This window comes from Phaenicophaeus curvirostris, chromosome 4 (genome assembly GCF_032191515.1).
Source record: "Phaenicophaeus curvirostris isolate KB17595 chromosome 4, BPBGC_Pcur_1.0, whole genome shotgun sequence".
NCBI classification, from domain to species: Eukaryota; Metazoa; Chordata; class Aves; order Cuculiformes; family Cuculidae; genus Phaenicophaeus; species Phaenicophaeus curvirostris.
The window spans coordinates 48,158,011-48,185,870 of NC_091395.1; the positions used below are offsets into that span (position 1 = coordinate 48,158,011).

Sequence of the window (27,860 nt, forward strand, 5' to 3'; positions counted from 1 at the left end):
TCAGCTCAGTAATATACCATTTTAGTTGCTATGTCACAAGCGTAATTACTAAGGAGTGAGCTTTGGGTGTTTAACAAGCTTCCTCCAAGTACTTTTCTGGTATGTTTTTTATGTTCAGTTGGGATGTTTATATCTAAACTCCATTTGAAATTTTGTTTGATGTTTAAATCAATTCTAGAAAAGTCACACTTTTGTCTGCTATTTAAATATTTACTTCCGCTTTATCACTAAGTTTTTCTATGTATGACTGAGTTCTGCCGTAATAAAAATTTCGTGCGGTATTATAGCAGGGAGTAAAACAAGGAGATTATTTCTATCTGGAGGTTATAACCATGATTGCTGTGCAGCTTTAAAAGTTTTATGTGGCTCTCTGGAGTGCTGTATAGCATTCTTGTTGGCTTCACCTATATTACTTTGGTAGGTATAACCAAGTTTAGATTCAGATTTATTGTACAATTAAGCTGGATGATATTTGTGATTACCTTTAGCATAAAGAAGGCTGACATATAAACAGCAGAGGTTGGGAAACGAGATAACATGCTTTGATGAACAAGAATTATCTAGAAAGTATGTTTCTTGCAACTTCATCAATACACTCAACAATGATATTTCTGTCAGGATTTTAGGATTCCTTTTTTAAAAACTATTTGCTTGTGCTTTGTTTACCTATCTTCTACAGATTTTCGTTTCTTTTCTTTAGTGAGTCAATTAAGTGAAGTATGTTTCCCTTCTTGATTTGGAATAATAGGGCTTGTGTGTCACTGAATATGTGGCTCTACAATATTTGGGATATTTTACAAAATCAGCTTTGACATGAAGTCAAATCTGTTTCTCATTTTATCAGTATACTGTATAAAAAAGTTGATGGTTTTTTGGTTTTTTTTTCTGCTTGCATTTGGTGATAATTACATATATATCAGAATATCAGGACAAATGAAATGCATTGAACTAATAGTTATCTTGAATACTTTTCCAAACCTCCCTAATGTGCAAAACTTGTGTGAAAAAATAGTGATTTTCAAGAAAATTTGGTCAAGCTTGTAGTATACCTGGGGTGTTTCCTTGAAGAAAATGTCCAAAGGTGTTTTTTGTGACTTTGCTAACAGCTTCCTGATTCTGAGTGTAATTATTGGGGATTAAATTGTGACTCTCCGGTTAGAAAGCACAGTTAAGCAGGAGCAAATAGCACTGAAATCTAGTGTTAAAATTTGTTTTGGGAATCCAGAAACACACAAACTAAGTAAAGTATCTAATTTAATTGTATCAATACTGATATTAACACTTCTCATCTCAGAATTGTCCCAGAATAACTCAGGCAACAAAATATTCAGTTCTTCTTATTTGAATTACCTGTATGTTAGATATCCTACTGTCCTGATGCCTTGGGAAGAATCCTGGGAAGATTCTTGAAAATACTGTTTGAGATAATGAATGTTGGTGAATATTGGTAAATAAGAATATTGAAAATATTCTTGAAATGATATCTTAGGAGTATTCTAATAAAGAATATTTGTCTTGTATTTGTGTTTGTCTCAAACTCTTACAAGCTTCCTACAGTTTTTATAGAGACTACTGTATTTTTAAGAACTCATTACCAGGAACTGCTGGCATTTGTAGGGTTGGTTTTTTCCAAATCTTTCCTAATTCAAGATCCTTCATGTTTGTTTAGTGCTGATAATGAAGTTAATAATAGAATGTTTGACTCTGAGACTCCTAGCCTTACAAATATGTGCTTTTTAGTCCCTGGAGCCTTTTCTTCCATCTCCATAATTAACCTTCCCATTTGGAAGGAAGGTTGCTAAGAAACATGTTGGTGTTCTGGTTCTGGACAACAGGTAAACAGCTAAAGAATGCCCTTTATCCTACCCCTTCAGCTTCTTTGCTTTGCTTTCTACCCTTCTTGATTGACCTTGTGTCCTTCATGTTCTCTTTCCAAATCATTTGCACTTAATTTTTCCAAAGTAGTCTTCACACCTGTTATTCCTTATTTGCCTGAGCTGCATTTTCCAATGTAGTTATTGCCAAACTACTCAGTTGTTCTGTAACTCCCATGGGCCACTGGACTGATTCAGTATTTTCCATTTCTTTCAGTTCCTGTTTCGGTGCTGTGTTGTGCTCAAATAACTCATGCATACCTGGTGCTTCTGTCTGGGTCATTGACCAGACACAGTTGATCATCTTGTTCACTGTCACCCACTGTCATATGAGCCTCTAAAGCAGTAAACAAACTGTGGTGCTATGCAGCAGTGGGGAAACATATTCCTTGTTTGTGTTAAAGTCTTGCAATGTACAGCCATTGGGTGGTTGATATGGGGATTGCCATAATGAGTTTCTCAGCAAACTGAAATCTAATACTGGGTTTGGGTTTTTTTGGTGTAGGGTTTTATTTATTTATTTATTTGTTTATTTTGGGTTGGTTTTGCTCGTTTACTTTACTGCAAAAGTGCCTTCAAAATACAACAGTCATCCTGCATTACTAGTTTATCAGGGTAGTTTTTTTTAAGAGCCCTGTAAAGAGATGTTCTGCCTTAACTATATTAGTCTCCAATGCTGGGGATACCCTCAAAAATAAGAATATTTTATAACCTCACATCCACTCACAAATCACCAACAGATAGAGTTGGTAGATCTAGAACCCTGCCTAGGTATTGTATTATTTTTCATATCCATATGGCACTATATGGAGATCCAGAAACCTGACGTGGTGTGCTTGCCCAAGCACAGGAAACAAGTCATAGGAGAGCTAGTGCTTGCCTGATAAGCTATAGTATACATATTGCTACTGTTCCTAAGAGTGTCAAAGTGTCAAAGGGGCTGGTGTTATCATAATTAACTGTGTTCCAAGCATAAGCCTGGGATTATAATTAGTTATACAGTGTATCATCTTACCTAGAGTAAACAAATGTTGTATTAAACTAACTGGATTAAATTGGTCTGCTTAAACAGTTTCTAATTTAAAAGGTGGGTTTGGATATACTCTTAAAAACTGAGCTGATTAGCTGGGATTGCCTATTTGAACGGTGTACAAAAGGCGTGAAATTTGTCCAAAATGTATTAAAAATAATCGAACCATCTGTAAAAAATAAGATTTTTACTATGATTGGGCACACAGAATATTTTTTTAGTAAAATGTTTTTATAAAGCAACCTATCAGCCTATAGATTATTCAGCTAATTCTAAAAATAAATTTTGATATTTATTAGTACCGTACTGCGATCCCTACACAAAAAAAACCCTAGAAAAACAGACAAACAAACAAAAAAAACAAAACAACCCACCCAAACTTTTTGTCCTCCAGATTTCAATTTTATCTATAACTGGATTCAGATCTAGGAAATCTTTTTGAAAATATCCCCTGAATTGTTTTGCTTATTTTTCTGTTTATGAATTGCAGCTGCAAACTTGTTCAAGCTAAGAAGTGGCTATAGTTACATCACATTCATCTGGTTTACCTTTAACACACTACTGACAATCTTAAAGTTGTAACACTTTGGGTCTTATCACAGCGATTGTCTCATACAAAGAGCATCAGTTAGTTCTTGAGTGCCTTATATATGTTAGGGAACAGTGAGGGCCGACGGCTGTCTAAAGGATGGGGGAAGCCAAGCAGGAAAACCCTGCAGGGGGAGGCCAAGCAGGACAACCCGGCAGGGGGAGGCCGTTAAATGTGACTGGATAGAAATGCACCCCTTGCCCCCAGGATAAGGAAGGCCCCAGGGAAGTTGGACAGGGCCAGTAAGGGCTGATGGAACTGAGAGCATCCCTCTACAGATTTTAGTTATTAATATTGTCTTGTTGTGTTGGACCTTGTATACTCATAATGGTCACTTCTAAATTGAAGATCTGCTATATAGCTGTATAATGTCAGCAACAGAAGTAATAGACCTTTGTTGCTTTTTTCAAGTGTGTGTGTTTTCTTGTCCAGTATAACTTAAAGATTTTTTTTTAAATTAAGTAAATATGCAAAGAATATTTATTTATCTTTTTTATTATCTTTTTTTATTCTTTGTCAGCCTAGAAAGTTATATCAAGAAAGCACCTATGCCTGTTCCTAGGCTTCAGAATAAACCTTTACTTTCAAATACTTCCACAATATCTGGAGAACTTAATCATAACGTTTTTTTTTTTTTTCCAAATTTTTGTGTTTATATATTCATCAAACATTTTTTTAAATTTCCAAGAAAACAGTGTGATGGCATATTTGTATCTCTCTTCTAACATCTGAATGTAATGAATTTCGTGGATTAACAAGTCTATCAATTCCAAGCTGAAATTCATATAAAGAGAATAGCAGATCTGGTAGTCCAGAGATAAAACTATCCAACATTTTTATGCTATAGATATATGTTAATTTTATAGTCATGTGACTAACACTCATCTCTCTTGATACTGGTCTTACAGATCTATAATTCCACTGATTTCAGCTAAGTCTTCTCTGAGTTGCTAACTCCTCTGAGTAGCCTACCTTTGAATACCAAAACAGAGGTGCAGATAAATAGTAAGACAAAACACTGAACTGCTTAAATTGATACAACTTTTTCCACTGGATTTTATTTAGTCCAGAATTTAAGCTTGCAGTTCTATATTTGATATCCAGGAACTAAGGAATATAGATTTAAGTTCTTAACTTCTTTCTTTTCATCTTCTAAATAAGACAGGGAAATGAGAAAACAAACAAACAAAAGTTTTGCTCATCTACTCTTTCATTATCCTGTACTTGAGAATTTGAAACCCAAGGTCTACATTTAAAATTAGAGCCTGAGCACAAGCAACCTGGGAAGCAGATCTTAGCCTGAGAATCTTGTAAAGTATTTTCTTAAGGTTAAAGGAGAGAAACCTTCAGATCAAACTATGAACAGTGTTTGGAAGTGTAAATTACCAAACCTTTAGCTGAACAGGCAAAAATAGGCATGGCAGTACCCTCCTATGGTAGGAGTGAGATTAATCTAACTGAGAAGACTCTACTCCAAATATGGACTCAGCAAAAGTGAAAAGGGCTCCATAAAAGTATACTTTGACCATGCAGCTGTCTATCAGGACAAACTCCTTTCCCAGAGCAGCAGTTGCCCAGACTAATGATATTCAAAGGACTGTAAGGAAAGTGGAAATCAAATCAAGTGTTGAGAAAAAGGACCTTAGCAGCTGCCTCTGTTGCCAGAAGCTCCCTTGATTGCATTAGATGTTTAGCTCAAACCAATCACATTGAACACAGTGTCTCATTGATAATTATAGGTTTTTGTCTTGAAAGATGGACAAGCCAAACAGTGACATTCATCTGCCAGATTCTCTAATGCAGAGCTAATTGGCAGGGTGTTAGCGGGGTCATAGTGTGGTCCAGTGAGAGGTGAAGCACACTTGAACTATTAGAAATTAGCTCAGAATAATTTCAGACCTCCTAGTTAACCAACTACCCTTTAAAGTTAATAATCACAGTGGAAACAACTAGGAAGAACGGTAATATATAGAAACTGAAGTGCAAACCTAATGCGTCATTCAGGTAAAAATAAATCTGCATATATGGTCCCTTCCCTTCCCTTAAAAAAACTTTCAAGAACTGGATCAAGCAATATATCGTTACACACACACACACAGACTATCTAACCTAATATGCTCAATCCAGAAATGACCAATAATGGATGCCCAGGGAAGAATCTAAGACTGAAATGAGTATGTAATGATTTCCAGAGAGATTTCCTAGCCCTTAGTCATTCCTACCTAAACCACTTCCCCAGCTGTTTCTATCAGGTGTCTTATTGGTGTTAGACAAACTTAACCTAAGCATAGCTAAGTGCTAGCAAACTGCCAGAAGCATTAATGTATCCATGGCCTCACTGCAAACTTCAGAAGAGCAATGTGGTAGCAGGTGATTGCAGAGAGGAAAGTGCCTCTGCATCAGCAGCCGCCGTCCTAATTTTCCCTCCCCTCATGTATTCAATCCCTCCAATGACAGTATGATCAGTAAGCTATTTTGGTTTTTTAGGCTAGATTTCTCTCAACTTTCTGTTGAAGCTCTTCCCTTTTCCTGTGCATCTGTCCTTCCCCAAGAGGAGTTGATCAGGCTCCTTGTTCTTCAAGAAGCTAAATCCAGTTCTGTCTTTTTTTCTGAGATTCCTTAAGCTGGCTTTGTACACAGGATTTGCCTATGAATATATATGTAAGCATTCCTCAAACACTTAAACCTAGTAGGATGCTGTTAGCGATGGAGTCATGCTGCAAACCAGCTCCAAAAATGTTAAGACTCTACTTAATATGATAAAGTACTTGCCTTTGTGCTATTTCAGCTTCGTCACTAATATTACCTATTGGGTGCAACTGATGATGGATCAAGGTGGCCTATGAGCTCACCTTCTAGTGCTTGCTTTCTTTGCTTTTTCAGAATAACTATATTTTTTACCTTAAAAGAATGCTTGGTAGTGGTTTTGTGGCTTTAGTAAGTGAAATACTAGTACTATGGGTTGTACAGATGAATAGAATAATAAAGTATAGTGTTGGTTAGGTAGCTGGAAAAGTATATGTGAGCAATATATGGAATAGGCTAATGAAACAGGTTTGTGTTAATGCTTTCTGAATTTGTAACTTTGTAATATCCTCAGGAAATAACTCCCAATTTACATAAATTAAGTTCCACTCTGGTTTCTAAAGCGAGGTTTCTAGTAACAAAGTTTTTAAGCTAAAATGGTATTCTTGTTTTTCTTTTTCATAAAACTTTGACTAGTAAAATACTTTATGGAATTACTGAAAAGGCTATTATATTTGGCACAAGTCCCCTCTCAGCATGCATATTTATATTTAGTTCTAACTTAACAGTACCTCAATTTTCTGCTCTCTCATTTGTTGTCTTACACGTGTTTCTCAGGACAGCCCATTGGTCTTGCAGTCTGACAGAAATATAACAGTGAATGCAAGAAATCACATGGGACAGTTAACTGGACAACTGACAGTGGGTGAGTGTTCTTTATTGACTGTTATCATGTATCAGTTTAGATTTATGAATAGGCTTCATTATTAACATAGAAGATGAAATATTGCTAAATAAAAATCTCATCACCATACTTAAAAAAATATATAGAATGGATCAGAAGAGCATGATTCAGCACTAGCTGAAGCCAGGGAAAGTAGAGATGCCTCAAAACAGTTGAAACACAGCTTAATGAAAATTGATTATTTTTGAGAAAACTGTAACAAAACAAACTAAAACCAAACTTTAGCAAAACATGTTTCAACGATAATTTCAGTGGTAAAATAACCATAATTTCCTTACAAGTTCTGTCAGTCTTCCATTACTTCAGTGGGAATTGGTTTGTCCTCATTACTCTTGCAATGTATTTGTATCAGCATATATCAAAACCAATTTGAATAAAAGAATGTAAAAAATAAAAACAAAACAAATATCCAAGTGCTTTCCTAAATTCAAAGTTTACATGGAAAGTGATCATACTGACAGTCATTCATTAAAATATTGTATCATATTTTATAAAGTATAAAGTATAGCAAAACAAATTTCCAGAATAAATGGAAATAAAAACGTCTCTACTTTTCTGTCCCACAGTTCGTTTATTTTTCTTTGCTTTTATTAAGTTTACAATGTTATACACAAATCAAACTTACTGGGTTAGTAAACATGAAGTGATATTTATTATATTTTCAGAACTAAAACAATACTGAAGATATTCATTATTTTTTAAGAATATTGGCAAAAATATCAATACAAAATAATGTTCTAGATCTGTTAGAAAACAATATATCTTGACTGGGTGTGGGATCCAAAATACACATACATAATGTGCAAAATACTAGCATGTATCTAAATTTGAGGACACACCCCTTAGACTCCACATATTTTCATTTTTTTTCACTCTACTTCTGGTTTAAACTGTTTTATCTGCTCTTTTCCCTCATTTGCTGAGGATGTGCTCACAAATAGTTTTGACTTAAAGTAGTTGTAATCTGCACTGAGCAAATACTGGCTGAAGGCAATGGCTTAAAGTTGTAAAAAATCTTTTGCAAGTGCATACAGAGTGCATACACCATCTGCACTGAATTCCCTGAATGACCACATGAAATGAGTGTGCAAAGGTAACCAGACTTTCTAGCAGACACAGATGAGGAAAATCAAGCTAACACCTGTTCAAGCCATATTGCACTTGCCCAGTGTGTTTATGGAACACAGTTCTGTTTCATCCAGTAACTGTATTATTGAAACCTTCCACTTCAGCTGGTAATTGCTAAAAGGTGAATTGCTCATAGCAAACATTATCATTGCCTGAAATAGATAAAATATTTTGATTGTTGGTACCTTTCCTCCTAAATGAATCAAGCACTGAAAATGTATGTGACTGACCTACTTAAAGGTATCAGAGTAGAGGTTAAAATTCTAAAACCATAAAACCCTGAAAAAAATGTGTTCTTAAGTTACCATCATGAAAATGTGTACCTATAAACTTCTAGGTGTACAGATGATTCATAGTCTTTTGACAGTGGAAGTTTGCTAAATTGCAGTATTTAATATTATTTACTTTTTTTCTTATTCTTTATCTTCCTCTTTTTCTAGTGCAAGTATGGCCTTTATTCTTTCTTGTATTAATAAAAAAAGTCTACCTCTTTGTTTCTGATAAATTCCTCATACAGTATTTAATGCATATTAAAATATTCCTTATTTTCTTATTTATTATTTAATGCTTCTTACTTTGTACAGATATTCAGAACTACCAGTACAATCAGTAAAAGCTTGAACATTCTGCCATTGGAAATCAAAGAAATTAACAAGTGCTTAAAATTCAAAATCTGTTATTCCTGACTTCCCTTCTAAAAATATTTGCTGTGTAAAGTAGAAAAAAGAGTTGTTGATTATTATTATTATTACTATTATTATTATTATTATTATTATTATTATTATTATCATTATTATTATTATTTTGGAACCATGCTAAGAGAAGGAGTTGGGACTTCTCTATACCAGGTTTGTTGACATCAGGAAATATTTTTTTCCTATTAGCTCCGAAAGTCCCTGCCTTATTCAAAAATGCTCTTTGTTCATTTGCTGGTTCTGTATGCTGCAGGAGGTATATGTGTGGTTACCCAGTGACAGGCATAAAAATAAACAGTGGAGGAAGGAGTGAGAAGAAATACTTTTAAACTACAAAAAGAAGATCTCGAGGGACAAAAGATACCTAGTTAATGACTTTGAAATGCTCTTATCTATTAAATTCTCTCAAATAATCCAAGGCTGCATGCATTATTATAGTACGATATATTTATGCTGACAGTGAAAACTGAACAGAGAGGAAGTCATAGGTGCAGTAAGGCTTTTTTGTTGTGATCTGTACCAAATTAGCTAGAACTGCTGGTTTCTGCTCTAGTCTATTCACAACATATGATCAGGAAAGTGCCAAGTTTGGATCTGGATCTCAAAAACAACTCCACAGCCTTCAGTTTTCAGACATGCCATTAAGGACCAACACAGCAGATGCAAACCAAACAAAGTATAGCTACAGAATAAAGATCTAAAGATGACCATCCATTGATTTTTGCATCTAATCTGGATATGGATGAGTAATAATCTTTCTTTCCTCCCAACCCTCACTTAGCAATACCCTTTACACTATGCACTCTACTGAATTACCTTTACACAACCTTTTCTCACTATTTAGTCAATGTTTGCATAGTTTAAAGCTATATGGAAAAAGAACTACCTCTTTTCTGCTGATCTTAGAAATGCACAAATGTTCCTCATCCTCAATTAAGAAGTCTATTGTCTCCAGGGTGTGTGCACAGATCACATATACCTTTACCTGGTTTTGAGTGGAGGATGTGAGGCTGAAAAGTGCTAAGGGGACCAAAATTAAATCTGACTAAAAGGAGACATTTGAAACCCCCATGTGTACTCACCATAACTTCACCTTCAGGTCTGATTATTAGTTTGCCAACTTTCTCATTTTTGTCATGAGTGTTTTGGGGTTTTCTTCTTGCTGCTTCAGATGGGTATTTCTGCTAATGCTTGAACCTTTTCCATTCATAAATATCCCTGAGGATATCTGAAATGTGCAAAAATGTGCACTTCATTTTTCCTAACCTTTGGACTTTTTAAGACAGAATCATAACTCTTGTGGAGTTCCAGAGCTGTACAAGTCACAGCTATAGAGAGCTCCTGAACCTGTAGATCTACACCCTGAGATCTCTGAGGGCTTCCAAATTGATAAAAATTATTTGAATACCAATGCAAGTTTTATCACATACTTGCAATTACTTCTTTAAAATAGCAGGCACGTGTATAATTTTCAATTACAGCACTGGTAAAGACTGATAATGGTACTAAAGGGTATAGCTACTCAAATTTGATGACACTTTCCATCTATTTACCACAAAATTGTATTGTCTGTTTGAGATAATTTTTTCTTAAAATGTGTTTGCTTACTTGCTGTGTTTCACGAAGAGTACATGGGGTATTGTGCAGTAACTACTGGGCATTAGAAATCACAGGTGTATAACCTTGTGGGAATGGAAATAGTCCCCTTCAACATTCTTAACTACATCACGTATGCCAGTTCCCTAAGCCTATATACCTTAACACATCCTGCTACCTCTTCATTTCAGAGGTGATCAAAGTAATTAATTTCCTAAATCTTACCTGTGACAGTCCCTTTGCAACATTTAGACATGGAACAAAATCTGAAGCAAGAGATACACTTTCAAGCATCCTTGCTCTTAGAATTATGTGTGGTAGAACTTGTAATAATACGTGTGCACATGTTGATCTAAATCTTTGAATATATGGTTAGACATTTAATTATTTAAGATTACTATGAACTTGAACTAAGTATCCAGTAAGACAATAGAAGTAGTAACAGGCCTAAGTAACCATGGATGATATTTTTCTCTTTATTTTTTAATCTTGTTTGCAAGCCTCAAATACAAGGTCTTTTCTCATAAATGCTGTAGGAAGAAGGTAGTTGCAGAGTGGTCATACTCACAGTAGGAAAAGAGAAAAAAAGAGCAAACATCCTCTCTCTCTCTTATTAATATAATCATTCTTGTATTGTCAATAGTAGGGTGATGGGAAGAGAAGGGATGATGATGTTTTACACACCCTCATTAGCTGCTTCTCCTCTTCAGCTGGGCAAGTATGGATCAGAACTTAATTTTCAGGAACATGTAAAATAAAGCCTTTCTCTTTTCCTTTACAGAGATATTTGCCTATTTGTAGCCCCAAACTAGAATAAAATTTCAAAAAATCTAAAATATACTAAATATTCTGCTAGTCTAATTCCCGTATTAAAGCAATTGCTCTTGTAACCACTGTGGCAGTAGGATTATGAATATTGTTAAGACCTTTTGCAAAAAAAGAAGTCAAATAAATTAGTTACCCATTTATCAGCATTCTCTGTATCTGTATTCCTTAACTAAAAATAGGATCAAAACCCCTCAAATTTTGGTCCTTAAAATCACTGTTGTGTGGAAATCAGAAATACAGGCAACTCACTTTTATCATACCTAGATGAATTCATAGACTAGTTTTTGCAGCGTTGTGCAGCCAGGAGTATTTCATATTGAACTTCAGACTGACTACGTAATAGCTCAAAATCTTCTTTGCGGGCATTTTGTCATTAATCAGACTTTTCTCATTGTAGCAAAGGTTTTTAACTTATAGTTAATTCATTCCCTCTTCTTTTTTTAATACAAAAAGAATGAACACAGGTTCTACAATTTCTGTGCTAAGTTACTTCTATCATTTGTTTTTTTTTCAGATGTTTTTGCAAATTAAATGAAATTTTCTGTTGAAGATTATGCTTTTGTCTAGTATTTTCCCCTTTTGAGTCAGAGAACAATTAGATAACTTACACAGCAAAATATTATAAATTCTGAATATATAAATTCTACGGTGTAATGTTTCATATTGACATTTTATAGCCAGCTAAACACCCTTTCCAAATATAAGAAAATAAACAATTTATCAGGAGGTGATAATACAGCTCATCTGCTAGTATGTGGTACAAATCCATTGTCATACTTTTTAAACGGAGGTAAATGTGAGATAATTTGCCCATCTTTAGTACAGCTTAGCTACCTTGTACTTTTCTACGGAGTTAAAGGATCTCTCTCAGCTTTAGAAATCACTGCAGAAGGTATAATGTTGCAGTTCCTGAAAGGCCATATGGTTTTATGTCTCCTCCTGGCAAAGCGCAAGAGATGAGCCAAGAGGCAGTCAGAAAGCGAACCATGTTGCTCATAACAGTTGAAATGTCCAGATGGAATGTGAGTCTCATCCCTTCTCATAATTTACAGTGCAGCGTGATGTTGCCTGTTTCCGCTTTCTGTCTGCACTACCATCTGCACTATAACAGATTTTGTAATAGAAGTTCCCATAAAATATAGTCAGATATACTCTTAACAACTTTGGCTAAGCTATCATGAGAATCTACTCACGTTAATAAATTATTTTGAAGTGTGGTATTAGGAAAATATTAAGCTCTGAAAATTTTGGCAAACAGGATGGCCAAACAGGCATGTCAGAAAGGCATGAGCGGCAGTTTGCATGACAGTAATACAGATATGGAGCACTAGAACTTCAGGGTCAGGCAAAGGAGGATGTAGGTGAAGGTCCTTCCAGTGGGTTGGCTTGGGCAAGTCAGTCAGACCAATACATTATGACTGCCTCTGTTAAGAAAAAAAGAGAGGGTAAGCGTCATAGGTGACTCCCTTCTGAGGGGAATGAAGGGCCCAAAATGCTGAACAGACCCATCCCACAGGAAAGTTTGCTGCCTCCCTAGATCCCAGGTTAGATAAGTTACTAGAAAAGGCTCCTAGGAAACTCCCTGGTCTAGTGCAGCTCTATGATTATTACCCACTATTTGTTATGCAGGCTGGAAGTTATGAAATTGCAGAGAGAAGTCCAAAAGCTGTGAAAAGGAGTTTCAGGGCACTGGGCTAATTTGTTAAAGGATCAGGAGCACACGTAGTATTTTCCACAATCCCATCAATGTCAGGGAAGAACACTGAAAGGCACAGGAAAACTCACCTGATTAACATGTGTTTCAGTGACTGGTGCTGTTGGTGGAATTCTGGGTTTTTTTTGTCGTGGGGAGGTTTATACAGTGCCAGGCCACTTAGCAACAGATGGGCTTCAAGGATTCTCACTAGTGAGTTTATAGGGCTCATCAAGAGGCCTTTAAACAAGGTTTGAAGGGGGAGGGGGATATAACTAGGCTCATGAGAGATGAGCCTAGGGGTGAGATACCAATACTGAGGGTGGAATCAATAGCCCAGCCCAAGTGCCTCTACACCAATGCACACAGCATAGGCAACAAAACTCAATCTGTCTACCGTTGTGAGACATATCAAAACATTTTTACAAATACATTAGCAAGAAAAGAGAGGCAAGGAGAATATCCATCCTTTATTGCATGCAGGGTGCAACATTGCCATCGAGGATGAGGATAAGGCTGAGGTAATTAATACCTTCTTTGCCTCAGTCTTTAATATCCGACCAATTATTCCCAGGGTACTCACACACACCACCCCCTCCTGCTGAGCTGGAAGACAGGGATAGAGAGCAGAATACCATCCCCCCCACCTTATCCAGGTAGGAGTTAATGACATGCTATGCTACCTGGACACTCACAGGTCTATGAGACCCAATGGGATCCACCTGAGAGTACTGAAGGAGCTGGTGGAAAAGCTTGCCAAGCCAGCCTCCACCATTTAATCAGCAGTCGAGGTTAACAAGGAAGGTCCCACATGACTGGAGATTTAGCAATGTTACACTCATCTACAAGAAGCACCAGAGGGAGGATCCAGTGAACTACAGGCCTGCCAGCCTGTTGATAGCAGGTAAGATTATAGAGCAACACATCTTGAGTGTGCTCACCAGGCATGTAGAAGACAACCAGGAGATCAGGTTCAGCTACCATGGGTTCATGAAAGGCAGGTCCTTCTTGACCAACCTGATCTACTGCAATGACCAGGTGAACCACCTAATGGATGAGGGAAAGTCTGTAGATGTTATTTATCTGGACTTTAGTAAAGATTTTAACACCATTTCCCTTAGACAGATATACTCTTCACTGGGTAAAAAACTGACTGGATGGGCAAGCCCAGAGATTTGTGGTGAATGAAGTTAAATCCATTTGGTGGCTGGTCACAAGCAGTGTTTCCTAGGGCTCAGTGTTGTGGCCAGTCTTGTTTAGTATCCTTATCAATGATGCAGATGAAGGGATTGAATGCTTCCACACTGTTTGCACATGACACCAAACTGGGCAGGAGTTTCAATCTGCTCAAAGGCAGGAAGGCTCTACAGAGGGATCTAGGCAGGCTGTGCCAGGTCATACACCTGGGACACAACAACCCCATGCAGTGCTATGGGCTTGGGGAAGAGTGGCTGAAACGCTGCCTGGCCAAGAAGGACCTGGGGCCGTTGGCTGACAGCTGGTTGAACATGAGCCAGCAGCGTGACCAGAAAAGTCAACAGCATCCTGGCTTGTATCAAATGGTGTGGCCAGCAGGGGTAGGGAAATGATCATGCCCTTGTACTTTGGGCTGGTGGGGCCACACCTTGAATACCGTGTTCAGTTTGGGGCCTCTCATTACAAGAAGGACATTGAGGTGGTGGAGCATATACAAAGATGTATAAGAAAGCTGATGAAGGGTCTGGAGCACAAGTCTTATGAGCAACACTTGAGGGAACTGGGATGGTGTGAGCCTGGAGAAGAGGAGGCTGAGGAGAGTCCTTATCGCTCTCTACAACTACCTGAAAGGAGGTTGTAGTGAGGTGGATGTTGGTCTCTTCTCCTAAGTGACAAGTAGTAGGACAAGAGGAAATGGCCTCAAGTTACACCAGTGGAGTTCTAGATTGGGTATTAGGAAAAATTTCTTTACTGAAAGAGTGGTGAAGCATCAGAACAGTCTGCTCAGGGAAATGGTATAATCACCATCCCTGGAGACATGGCACTTTGGGACATGGTTTAGTAGGCATGGTGGTGTTTGGCTGACAGTTGGACTTGATGATTTGGAGGCCTTTTTCAACTTTAATGATTCTATGATTTGACATTCAGCAGCGGTGAACTTGGGCTCTTATGACTAGCCCTTGCATTCACTGGATTGAAAAAGAGTACTTTTTTTAATACATCAATTCCATAATTAACTCACAAAACTATTAAATATACTGGGTATCATCAACCATTTGAAATCCATTTTGTGTGTGGGTAACAAGAGAGAGAGATATTTTACACAGTATTTCACATTGCTTTTAATAATTTAGGTACATTTTCAATTTTTAAGCAGCATCTTTCACACCTTTATGATAGTCTTATTATCATTGTATGTTATGTACAAGCATAACACTACATTGTTATTTAATATTTTAAATACCCTATGGTGTAAAATATATCTTACATCTCCTTTATGAATAGTCACCAGAAAAGTATGCTATAAAAATAAAGAGTAGTAAGCTATTTCTCTGTCACTTATTAGGGCCAAGTGGTAATTACTTCTGGTAGATATGGCCATTATTTAACCTGAAAACACCTTCCTGAAATACAAGAGCATATCGTGTCCATTTATATGTCAAGAATTAAAAATTCCCCCATGAATAAATGCAAATGCAAGCAGCAGCAGGACAATAATTTAATTCTGTGTAATTTCTGTGTGATTGTTTCAGGGGGGAGAGTGCTTGTATATTGTTGGCTCTAAAGAGTGTAGCAAAGAAGATGTTTGCTGTGGATATAAGATTCCCTGCTTCAAGTACTGTCATCCTCATTAGCCTGTTACAAATGGTTTTTTTTATCTTAAAAGTAATCACTGATGGTTAGATTATTTAAACACTTCATTGATACTTTCATAGCTGGAGTCTTGAGACCACTTTTATTTCTGCATTCAGTATATTTTTTTGTTCTTTCTGCCTTCTTTAGATTGTAAGTTTTTGACATTGGAGTCTTGAACCAGCTTTTCTTCTTTTCATTTTCTTTCCCTTACTCTGAGCTCAGGAAGACTCTTTCTACCTTGGATGCAAGATACAGCTTGTGTTAGTTCATATCTGAAGTTGTATTGATTTAATGTGTAGAGCACCTTTTGCTGTCTAACTAACAGACAAGAAGGAAATCTTACCTTTTACTGTTATAACTTGTTTGATACTTCCCTCTAATATTTGTAGCACAGACAGAATACATGCAGGTTATTTTCTCTCTGAGTTTACTATCATCTGCGTTTGGAGGGAATTTTAAGGTCCAGTACCTTTTTCAATGTGTTTTCATTTCCATCATCTAGAGATAGCTTGGAAAGGACAAAGCACATGGAGGAAAAGATGCAGAATGCATTCTTAAGTTTTGGACATTAGAAATCCTCTAAGGTGTATGTAGCTACTGGGCAGTGTGCATTCTTTATTTCTGCAGCTGCTCCAATTTTCTTTTATTCACTACAAATATTAGGTTTTGGTGAGCTACTGTTATGAAAGTGGACAATTTTTTCTTTGCACATGGAAAAAGTATGAAGCAGCATCAGTAGATGTTCAGATTGGACTTCAGGAAGAGGTGATTCTTCACTGAAACAATGGTCAGGCACTGGAGCATGGTTCCCCAAGGAAGTCGTCACAGCATCAAGCCTGTAAGAATTCAAGGAGCATCTGGGCAATGCTCTCAGTCATATAGTTTTATTTTAGATAGTCCTGCAAGGAGTAGGGAGTTGGACTCAATGATCCTTACAGGTCCTTTCCAACTTGAAATATTCTGATTCTTTTGCAGGGGTAAAGAATAAAGCTGTGGAGGGAACTAGGAGGGACAAGTAGCAGGTCTTCCACAGGCAGCCTCCTGGAAGCCAGGCTTCAAGTGAAGCCTCAGGTCCCAGCTGCTGACAGAAAAAGCTGGGCACACAGAGGACTGGCTGCATGCTGGCTTCCCATAGAATAACCTTTGGAAAAGCAGCAGCCACATGCCTATTCTCATGAAAGCACAACAGTTAATGTTCTATGCCCACTCTCACTTTAGAATTTATAAGAAAAAGATGACAAGGAACGCTAAATCAGTGTTTTCCTGGCAGCAATTGTGGAGGAGCAGCAAGACTGCAGTGGTACCCCTGTGCAGAGGAGTGTCTGATACACTAGATACGAGCCTCAGCTCAGTACCTTAGTATTTAATCTCAATGTTAACTTTAACCCTGGAGTATCTGTAATGAGACTAGACACGCTCTGAAGTAGATTTCAATAATCAGTGGCTCTTTTGCCAGCAGTACACAGTCCTCTGCTTACTTTTCTGCTTTATAGGCTTTTCATTTTTCCTCATTGCATTTAAATGCAAGTCTGTATGTTTCCATTATTTCTAGAGGACTGGCACTGAAAACTAGGAAAAAAGATATTTTGTTTCAATTCTCAACTATTTTATATTCAATATTGAAATATAGTATTTTTCCCCCTATACTATACTAGTGGACATGGAACTATGAAATGGATTTAATTGGAGAAGTAGAGGCTGAGTGAGATGATGTTATTAGTAGTTTGCACGGCTGTACAGAAGTGTTAGTGTTTAAACATTAATCCATTGCCATCTGTCCTGCTCCTGTTACCCAAACGCTGTTGGCCAATACAAAAATCATAACTACTACCCAGATGTTCAGAGCAGGAATGAAGTGATTTCCTTTTGTAGAAAAAAGATCCCAGAAGTCAAAGAAATAGACATTATTTGGAGGTTATTAAGTAGGATTTGAGGAATACTTCCCAGAGATGGTTCTAGTTCTTTGTCTTTAGCTTCATCAACTGCTAATACTTCATTTAACTGCAAAAACAGATGCTGTGCAAGCATTGTGCCATTCACAAGGCTGCTGCTGGGTGCTAAGCATTATTAAATTACCTACAGCATCTGGACCTTTAGCAAGTCCCTGATAGGACATTAAGATTTTTTTAACCCCCATTTTTCCCCTGATGTTCAAACTGCTCATTAATATTGTTAATAATATTGTATTCTAATGGAAGTGGCTTAGGTGAAGGATGAAATAAGGGCAAATAAATGCAAAGCCATTTTTAAACTTAATTAAATTGAAAACAGAATTTTAAAAAAGAGAGAGAGAAAAGAGTAGTGAAATGTTTCTGATGTTCTCCTTCTGAGCTACAGAGAACACTGGGAAGAAGAAACTCAACAGCATGCTGCTGCTGTTAAAGATCGTAAAGAGATTTATCAGAAATAGGTGTGAGAAGTAATTTGATTGTAATAATAGAGTCTTGCTTCAGCTAAGTTATCTTTAAAAAGTCTGAGTTCTATTAGTTATCTTACTAACCAGCTATGGGGAATTAGTCTGTTTCTATGCGTAAAAGAGATTTATGTGAGTGGGTAGTCAGCCTTAGAAACATTTGTGTGTCCATGAAAATTTTTTATCCGTACAAGATCATGGACCTCTTAGACCACAAGTTGTACTTCATATTTACTAGGTGACTGGTATTAAAAAATAAATAAAAAACTTCTGTTTGCTAGAAATTCCTCTCACCTGTCTTTAGAGAATCAGAAACTGCATCTCAGGTACTTTACAATTCTTATATGTTATTAAATACTAATGTTGAAGCTTACTTGATATTTACTGAACTGCTTTGTCTGAGTCCTATAAACAAATGCAGTTCCAAAACCAGCCTCCATATATAACACCGAAAACTTTAATAATATATTGGAAAATACCAGGTCAGTATGACATAGCTGGTTTGTTGTGTTTATTTATTAGGATAATTAGGTTTATTTGCCTTTAATTACTTTGCCTCCACTTAGAACTGTATGGAGTTTCAAATTCCACATTATGCCAATACTAGAGATGTTTAATTGTGCCATTTGTAGACGGGCAGAGCTATCTTGATGTAATTTGTCTCAGGCATATACAGATATTTAAAGGTATATTTAGTATAGATTTTCAAAATTTCTGTAATACATAAATATATCTCTGAAATCTTCTTTTTCCTTAGGTTATTCTTAATGTGATAAATATTGCAGTTGCAGCTGAGTTGTGAACAGATGGTACTGAATTAATGATTAGCTGAATAGAGCTTTGGGTGGATCTGGGAGAAAAGAGGCAAACATATTAGCTTTGGAAGAAGGGGCAGACATCTCAGGAGGACTAAAAGGATGAAGTGAGATCATGCAGAGAGAAAAGCAGAAGGGCTAAAGCCAAACTAGAGCTTAAACTGGCCAATTCTGTGAAAGATAACAAAAAATGTTTCTATGAATATATTAACAACAAAAGGAGGGCCAAGTACAATCTCCATCCTTTACTGGATGCAGGGGGAACAATAGTGACAAAGGATGATGATAAGGCTGAGGTATTTAATGCCTTCTTTTTGATAGGAATGGTTGGACTCAATGATCCTGTGGGTCTTTTCCAACCTAGTGATTCTGTGATCCTGTGATTCTTTAACTCAGTCTTTAATAGTAAAGTCAGATGTTCTCTGAGTACTCAGACTCCTGAGACAAAAGACAGGGAAGAAGAGCAAAACAAAGCTCCAGTAATCCAAAAGGAAATGCTCAGAGACCTGCTTAGCCTAATAGACATTCACAAGTCTATGGGGCCGGGTGGGATCCATCCAAGCATATTAAGGGAGCTGGCGGGGTTGCTTGCCAAACCTCTTCCATCACCTACCAGCAGTCCTGTCTGACTGGGGAAGTTACACTTGACAGGAGCCTGGCAGGTGTTGCAGCCATTTACAAGAAGCATTGGAGGGAGGGTCCAGAGACTACAGGCCTGTCAGTCTAAACTCAGTACTAAGGAAGGTCATGGTCCTCTTTAGCACTCTCACACAGCACACACAGGGCATCCAGGTGATCAGGCCCACTCAGCATGGGGTTTTGACACCATTTCTCACTGTATTCTGCTTGAGAAACTGGCTTCTACTGGGCTGAAGAGGCGTACCCTCTGCTGGGTTAAAAACTGGCTGGATGGCTGGGCCTAAAGCATGGTGGTGAATGGAGTTAAGTCCAGCTGGAGTCCGGTCACAAGTTGTGAACCCAAGGGTTCAGTGTTGGGTCCAGTCCTGTGCAAAATATTTACCAATGACCTGGATGAGGGGATTGAGGGTACCCTTAGCAAGTTTGCAGATGACATTAACCTGGAAGGAATGGTCAATCTGCTGGAAGGTAGGGAGGCTCTACAGACAAATCTGTACAGGGTGGATTGATGGGCTGAGGCCAGTGTGATGAGGTTTAACAAGGCCAAGTGCAGAGTCCTGCACTTGGGACACGACAACCCCGTGTAGCACTACAGGCTGGTGGAAGACTGGTTGGAAAGCTGCCTGGCAGAGAATGACCTGGGGATGTTGGTTGACAGCCAGCTGAACGTGAGCCAGCAGTGTGTCCAGGTGGCCAATGGCATCTCTGACTCTATCAGAAATAGTGTGAATAGCAGGACCAGGGAAGTGATTGTGCCCCTATACTTGGCATTAGTGAGGCCACACCTCGAATACTGTGCTCACTTTTGGGCCCCTCAATTGAAGACAGACATTGAAGTGCTGGAGCATGTCAAGAGAAGGACAATGAAGGGTCTGGATAACAGGTCTTATGAGGAGCCGCTGAGAGAACGGGGATAGTTTAACTTAGAGAACAGCAGGTTGACAGGAGACCTTATCACTGTCTATGACTATCTGAAAGGAGGTGGTAGCAAAGTGGATGTTGGTATCTTTTCCCAAGCGATAGGCAATAGAATGAAAGGGAATGGCTTCGAGCTTTGCCAGGGCAAATTCAGATTAGACATCAGGAAAGAATGCTTCACCAAAAGGTTTATTTGGTACTGGAACTGGCTGCTCAGGGATAGCAAAATCTTTCAGCAAGTCCAGATAAAAGTTCCACCTACGCAGCAGGTCTTGCGTCCGGATTTGTACATTCATCTGTGTGCATCTATGTTAGAATTTTTTTTTTTCAGATAGAAAATCACACATCCCTTTGGGAGCAGTTCAGATTTCCCCATGATACTAAACTTCTTCCGTTACCATAAATCCTACACCCAAGGGTATCAGTCTAGCCTAAGTGGTGTATTTAAAAGGTAGACAATCTGAAAGTGATTCAAATAACAGATAAAGATGCAGAATTTAAGTGTCAGCAGGGTAGGAAGCTGAAGTAGATGTTTTCATCTGTGAACTGAACTACGTCTTCTGTGTTACAAGTCAATGATTAACTCCATTGAGAACCTTAATCAGAAGAGACACTTCCAGAATCTAAGGGCTCATATCTGCTTCTTCAGCTTTCCTGGCCTTTGTCTCACTGTCAAGGGCAAGGAGACAATTAGTTTCCTATATGAATAATACAAAAATCCTGAGAGCTGGGCTAAGCCATCATCATTTGTACTGTCATCATAGTGGATGATAGTTGTTCAGAAATCTTCAAATGTAGTTTACTAATCTAACAAGTAGCAGAAGGGTTTAATATTACCATTTTCTACTCATCAGACTATAATTTTTTAGTCTTGTTTTACTACCCAGCTGTATCCAGTGGTAGCCTTTTTGTAAGTAAAATCCATGTCTTTTGCTATTTTGGACATCCTTTCATTGAATCTTTCTCAGATAAAGTATGTTTGAATGAAGTGCTAACAACTTTTGCATAGGTATTGTCAGCATATTTGTACTCTATCTAAAGCAGATAATCTGAGAAACAGTCACCTTGGAAAAAGTAGATTTTTTAGTCCTCCCTATATTATAGCTATTGGTGTTGACTTAATTTTATAAAAATGTCAAACTTTTTTTTTAACATTCCTTTTCCAAGAAAGCTTCTAGGTATTCTGGTATCTCATGTCCTTTCTTTTAGTCATCTTCTCTTAAAATGTGATGGATTCAATTTTTTATGGCAAAGTTTAATTTTCATTTGCAAATGTTTTAATGGTCTAATTCATGACATAGTGAATAATATTATTCAATATTATACAATATCTAGTCACAACAGGTTATAGTTGAAGTCCATGGAAATCTGACAAAATCATCTGTAAAAACAACTTGTGTCTTTTTCATAAAACTGGGAGTGGGGCAGGAGGGGAAGAAAGCTTGAAAACTAGCCTCTTAACCTCTGAATAATAATTGTATATAAAGAATACAAGTAAAAATGTTTAAATTAGCATTTAATTTAAATAAATATGACCAACAATAAAAATGTTCAAAATACCTAAGAATAAAACTAAATTTCAGAATGACTTTAATGCCTGCAGAGAAAATAACTAGTAAGAAAGTAAAAACTGAAATGCTTTTAGTCTTAAATCTTCGTGAAGATGCGTAATAGTTAATAAAAAGCTCACAGGGTAAAATCAGGAAGACAATAGGTAAGAAGTCACTAGGTGAAATGAATGTATTTCACTTCATTCAATTTCAGTTCCAGTCCAGTTCACTTCAGAATGATAAAATGGGCAGCAGAAAGGTACTTGCAGTGTTAACAATTATTTTGGAGAGTACACGTGTTAGCGATAAGGTCTCAAAGGATGCAAATGGATCAAACATCAGATCTGATTTTAAGAAGAGAAACAAGCATGGTTGTAGACATTTACAGATAAGTGATTTTCAGTAGAATTGTAGGGAAATTTTTAGAACATTCAGCAGAAATTTTAGACTAACCTAAAGGAGCTATATAATGATAAATAAAATCAATTTTAGAGAGGAATTAATTAGAATTAATTATAGTAGACATAAGAAGGAATTTCTTCACCATGAGAGTGGTGAGACACTGGCACAGGTTGCCCAGGGAAGCTGTGGATCCTCCATCCCTGGAGGTGTTTGGGGCCAGGATGGATGGGGTCTTGGGCAGCCTGATCTAGTGGGATATCCCTACTCACAGCAGGGGGTTGGAACTAAATGATCTTTAAAGTCCTTTCCAACCCAAACCATTCTATGATTCTATAATTCTAATGACTTTATGATCTGCAAAATATTATATTTCCCAAAGAGAAATGCAACATTGCTTTTTTGTCTCTGAGTTTCATCTATGTAATGAAGAAATTTTGTACTCTGCTTGCTGTCTTGTGTTTAGTCTTGCTGTTTTATGTGAATGTCCTGGTCCTTAAGCACAGCATGTATTGTTCTGTCTTTTTTAACTTGCATTCCTTTTCAGTGGAATACCCTGTAAACAATATACTTCAGTTACTTCATAGGCAACTTTGGATTTTCATAAAACAAGTAGTGGCCAAACAACAATAACTTTATAGCTTAACTCAGCAAACAAGAAGAATGGAAACTTTCCCACCGATTTTGCATGGAAATGTAATGAACTGACTGCTTCAGTAGGCCTCAGCTTCTGAAAGGTGTATGATCAGCTTTGTAAATAATTTCAGTTACAAAAAACACAGCTAAATACCAACGTTGAGGATAATGCTGAAAACTTGGAGAGTTCTCTTAGGATTTGTTACTATTCAGATTACTTTCATTGTGAGGAAGGAAAATTGATGAACATTCTATTCCCATTCACACTTTGGAATACCCAAAAATACAGTAGAGTTATAATTCATTCATGAGCATGAGCTGGACATTTGAGCTTGTCAGTGAAAACTAAGTTGATAAGTGCAATTATGAGAATAATTTCATGTAATGTGGCTATTTACTGATGTCACAAAGAAAGATTCCTGGGCAGGAGAGGGAAATAACCGTAGGAAAGATAATGCAGTAAAGCTGGTAATAAAAGAGTAAATATTTATTTACAATTTAATGTCTTTTTTATTTATTTCATATTTAAATATATGTAATTTAATAAATTCTTTTAAATTTAAAAATTTCTATGTATTAAAAATATTTATACTATATGTTATTTATATGTTTATAATATATTTATAGTATAAGAAAAATCAGTCGGTGCCAACCGTATCTTCTTTTTGTTTGCTTAGCTTGTTTACCTAAAGACCGGTGTGAGTGATTAAGATACTATAGCTGAAATTATCACCTGCCACAGGAGTGGACAATGCACATGCTTTTAGCCATTATGAAGCATAATAAATGTATTGACTTAAAGCTCAAGCAGCCTTCAAGAACCACATTTTGCTTTCATTCATCCATACATATTGGACATAGCTGATGAAAACTGGATATCTGTATCAGATCAGACCAAAGGTCTGTTTAGCCATGTACTTCATGAAGGTCTCCAGTAGAAAATACAAAGTGAGAAGGATAGTAGGAGTTAAAACATGGATTTGACCATGTGCAGTTTATGGTCTTGTATAGAAGTAGTATGGGGAGTGCCATCTGCTGCAACTTTTATACAACTTTCACCTATATTTTCCTACCTGGGGTTCCATAAAAAGACTGAGAGAAGGATGTATTCTATCCACTGCAAAGATGACAGGTAATATTTTATGTGTGTCTTTTAATCAAGTTCCTAGAAGTAAAATCTGCCTGAGAGGGCAGGATTTTGCTGTGAGCTTGTATTTGACTCTGTCCTAAACCTATCACTAATCTTTTATGGATACCCATGGCACTGTAGATGATTAAAAAGGAAGAGCCATGCTACCACCATACTTTTTGTCTGATTCAGGTGATTTTATTTAATTTTCTTTGTTCATATACATTCCCCTTCTATAGATGTGAGCTTTATTATGTGTGCTAATAATTTATATTGACAACTAGTGTTAATCACTGTAGTCTAATGCTAAAAAGAGCAACAAATGTGTGCACTGCTTCTTCTGGCCTAGCACTTGCTCCAATTTCTCTTGCCTGAGTAGATAATCATTCAGACCAGGAAATCTTGAATGTCAGCCTCTCCTAAAAGTAGTAGTTTTCTGACATGGCCATCATTTCTAGCATGGCCAGCAACTATTGACAGACCAAGTTAGGTGGGTTTTTTTTACTGCTTTCACTCTTTTTTGATGTAATGAATTCAGTCCCTTCTCTTCCTCAGCAAAGCACAGAATATTATTTAATTATTATGGATGCTTGCTTGTGTGTATGACTTCGTTTCAGCTGAAAACTAGTTCTCTTTATTCGAATTCTTCAATGCTTCTATTCAGCTGGTATGAGTCCTTCACTTTCATTATTACACCTGCTTTCATTGAAAAATTTCTGAGATTTCTGGTGGCCAAAATAACATAATATCTCCCATTCCTATGAATATTAAACAAAATTTATGTAGGTGTATATTTCACATATATTGATTTTAAACCTAGTTGGTGGAAACTTTATTAAAAATGCCTTATCTCTTTTATTGCTAATCTCAGAAGCATCAACACGTTCATATAAAACTGTCTTTGTTGCCTAAAAATACTCTGGTTTTAATAAATGTTTAAATAATCCATTTTTTATTAAAGAATCAGAAGACATTACATAGAATTTCATCATGTTTACGTTTACAGAGATCATAAATTTGTGGTAATTCCCTTCATATTCTGAGCCTATATTTAAATTATAATGGCTGATTTCTTATCTGTTTCTATGTCTGAGTTTATTGTCTGCCAGGTGGACATGGAAGATTATTTAGAAACCAGACACAACAACTAGTGTTCATTTACATTTCATATAAGAACACAAAATGTCTCTATCAACTGAAGAGAAAGAATGTAACTTCCTGTGCATCTATTATTGTTGATAGTTTCTGTTCCTTCTGCCTCTCACTCTCAATCTGTGTTTCAGTAAGTTGAGAATGAATGGAAACGCATTTTAATATGGCTGGATCCTGACCAGATGATGAAACAAATCAAATGTTAGCTTCACCCTGTTTTTTTAACATTTGCGTTACTTTCATTTTTGTTGATAGACATGGGAGTCTTTACTTCCAAGAAAGAAAAAACCATGAGCTTAATATATAAATTCCAAGCAGTTTTTGTGTGCTAGATGGGTAATGAATGGTAAATTAATCTTTGGGTAAAAACAGTTGCAATTAAGAAAATCACAACTTTTAGTTTCTCTGTATCATCTCCAGTAATGACTTTCTGCATCACTTCTTCACAAGTAACATACAAGCATTATTATATCTAATATATAATTTTATGGAAAGTTGGAAGGCAGCTGAGCTTCATGGAAAAAACTCAGGGGAAAAAAATGTTTTCAAACCTGCATATCCTTTCCCAATCTAAAATCCCATGTGCATTATAAAGCAAAATATGCATAACCACAGAATTAGTTGAGAAGAAGTTAAATCTGCTCTTCAAGGAAATCTAAACTGGCCAGCAAGCTGTAGCAACTGTGCATGCTCTCCAAACAGTGGAAAAATCACTGATTTTTAACAGCAAAATATTAAAAACATATGTTCTTCATGGTTCTTATTATAATACTACTTAATAAGTAAGTCAAGCTAGATGCAGTAAAAATTCAAAATAGGCACAGTTCTTGTCTTGAAATTTAATCTCTACTAGTGTCAATTTAGATTACAATACTATAATTTTCTGTATCCACATTGTATTTGCTATCCAATATTTTCATTTAACATACCTTCACTGTAGCTAAAGTAAATAATTTTATGCTTTGTACTATTTTTAATGTAGCTGATTTGATGATAGTTTTGATTACACAACTACTGTACAACAATTGTGTTATAAACTATCATTATATAGGCTGTATGGATAAACATGAAATCTAGATTTTTCATCTTTATACTTTAAATTAATGGAGTTTCACAGAAACTTAGTGATTTAAGTCAGTGTTAAACAACTAAATTTAAAAGTAAATAACTTTCCTGGACACAAGATGATAGGAATTTTGTATTGGCATCCCTTGGTCCTGATTATAGCTATTAGAAAGCTGACTGCATTTCTAGTATGAAATAAGATAGTAGTGTAGTATAAAGTAGCACAGATAGAAAGCTTCTCAAATAGCCATGGGTTTGGTAGAAACTGGCTTTCCAAACAGAATTTGGAAGACAGATTTTCTCACATGCTTCTCTGGTCTGAAGTATATATTCTTCAAGCAGATATGGTTTGCTGAAAATAAGCAGAGTGGATAAAATGATCGCTCCACAAATTTGAGCTGAAAATTTCAAAGTATTTGCTTTGTTCACACATCGTATTCGACAAAGTGAGTCTCATGTAATTTTTGTTTCTGGAGCTATTCAAGATTTAGACATTTTGGTATGTGTATCTAGAGTGTTTTTGGAACACAGCAATTTGCATTACAGATAAGAAGATAATACACTAATGCATTGCACGTGCAACTGCTTACTCCTATTTCAACTGGGAAATGAAAATGTAATGAAACAGAATTCCATTTTTATAACATTGATTACTCTGTAGGCAGCTTAACTTTTCAAAGCCATTTTCATAACATTCACACCTGGTTCTATGTCAGAGACCAACTTAACATGTATTCTGTTTTGTTAGAAATCTCTCAAGTGGTTTGAATACACAATCCACTGTTTCAACAGTAAGTGAGTAATACTAAGTGATATATGCTGTTAAGTCCTGAGTGCGACATAAAGCAAAAGCTCATTTCTTTTAGCATAAAAAAATAGTTAAAGCCTGTAATAATATTTTGTACTAGTTGAAATCGGGATGTGACTCTGTGCAATGTGATGCTGAAGAACCACAAATGCTGAGCATCAAAAATATATGCATTTCTTTATGGAAGCTCCAGATCATTGTTCTGTCAGTCATTCTTCATGAAAAGCTGTATTATCCTAAATATATTGCAAGTTTTAAAAGGCATTTATTGAAACATGGACTCTTACTTGGAGTGATATATGATAAGTAAGAACCTGGCAGGTCTTCTTTTCTCTTTGATTCCTCTCATTTTCTCTTAGTTCCTTACTTTATAGGACTAACAGCTTTCATGTGTATAATTTAACAGCATCACTGTACTTATAATCCTACTGACTTTAGGACTACCTAAACAACTTAGCAACAGGCCTGTTTTTTTCCCCTCCAGAGAACACAGTGACAAAATATAAATGGTACACAGTGCGGACACAGTTGTTCTTCCGCCTGTAATGAAATGACTAAATATAACAGCAGCATCCATTCTT

The 27,860-nt window shown here is 36.5% G+C and overlaps 1 protein-coding gene across 3 annotated transcripts in view; it reads left to right on the forward strand.

Annotated features, from left to right (window-relative positions):
• SGCZ (sarcoglycan zeta) overlaps positions 1–27,860 on the forward strand; it is a 419,779-nt gene that overhangs the window by 339,459 nt on the left and 52,460 nt on the right. For all 3 annotated transcript variants that reach the window (XM_069855985.1, XM_069855983.1, XM_069855986.1), the window contains one exon: positions 6,857–6,944. In XM_069855985.1, the coding sequence (XP_069712086.1) occupies positions 6,857–6,944 (88 nt within the window). The remainder of the gene's footprint in view (positions 1–6,856; positions 6,945–27,860) is intronic.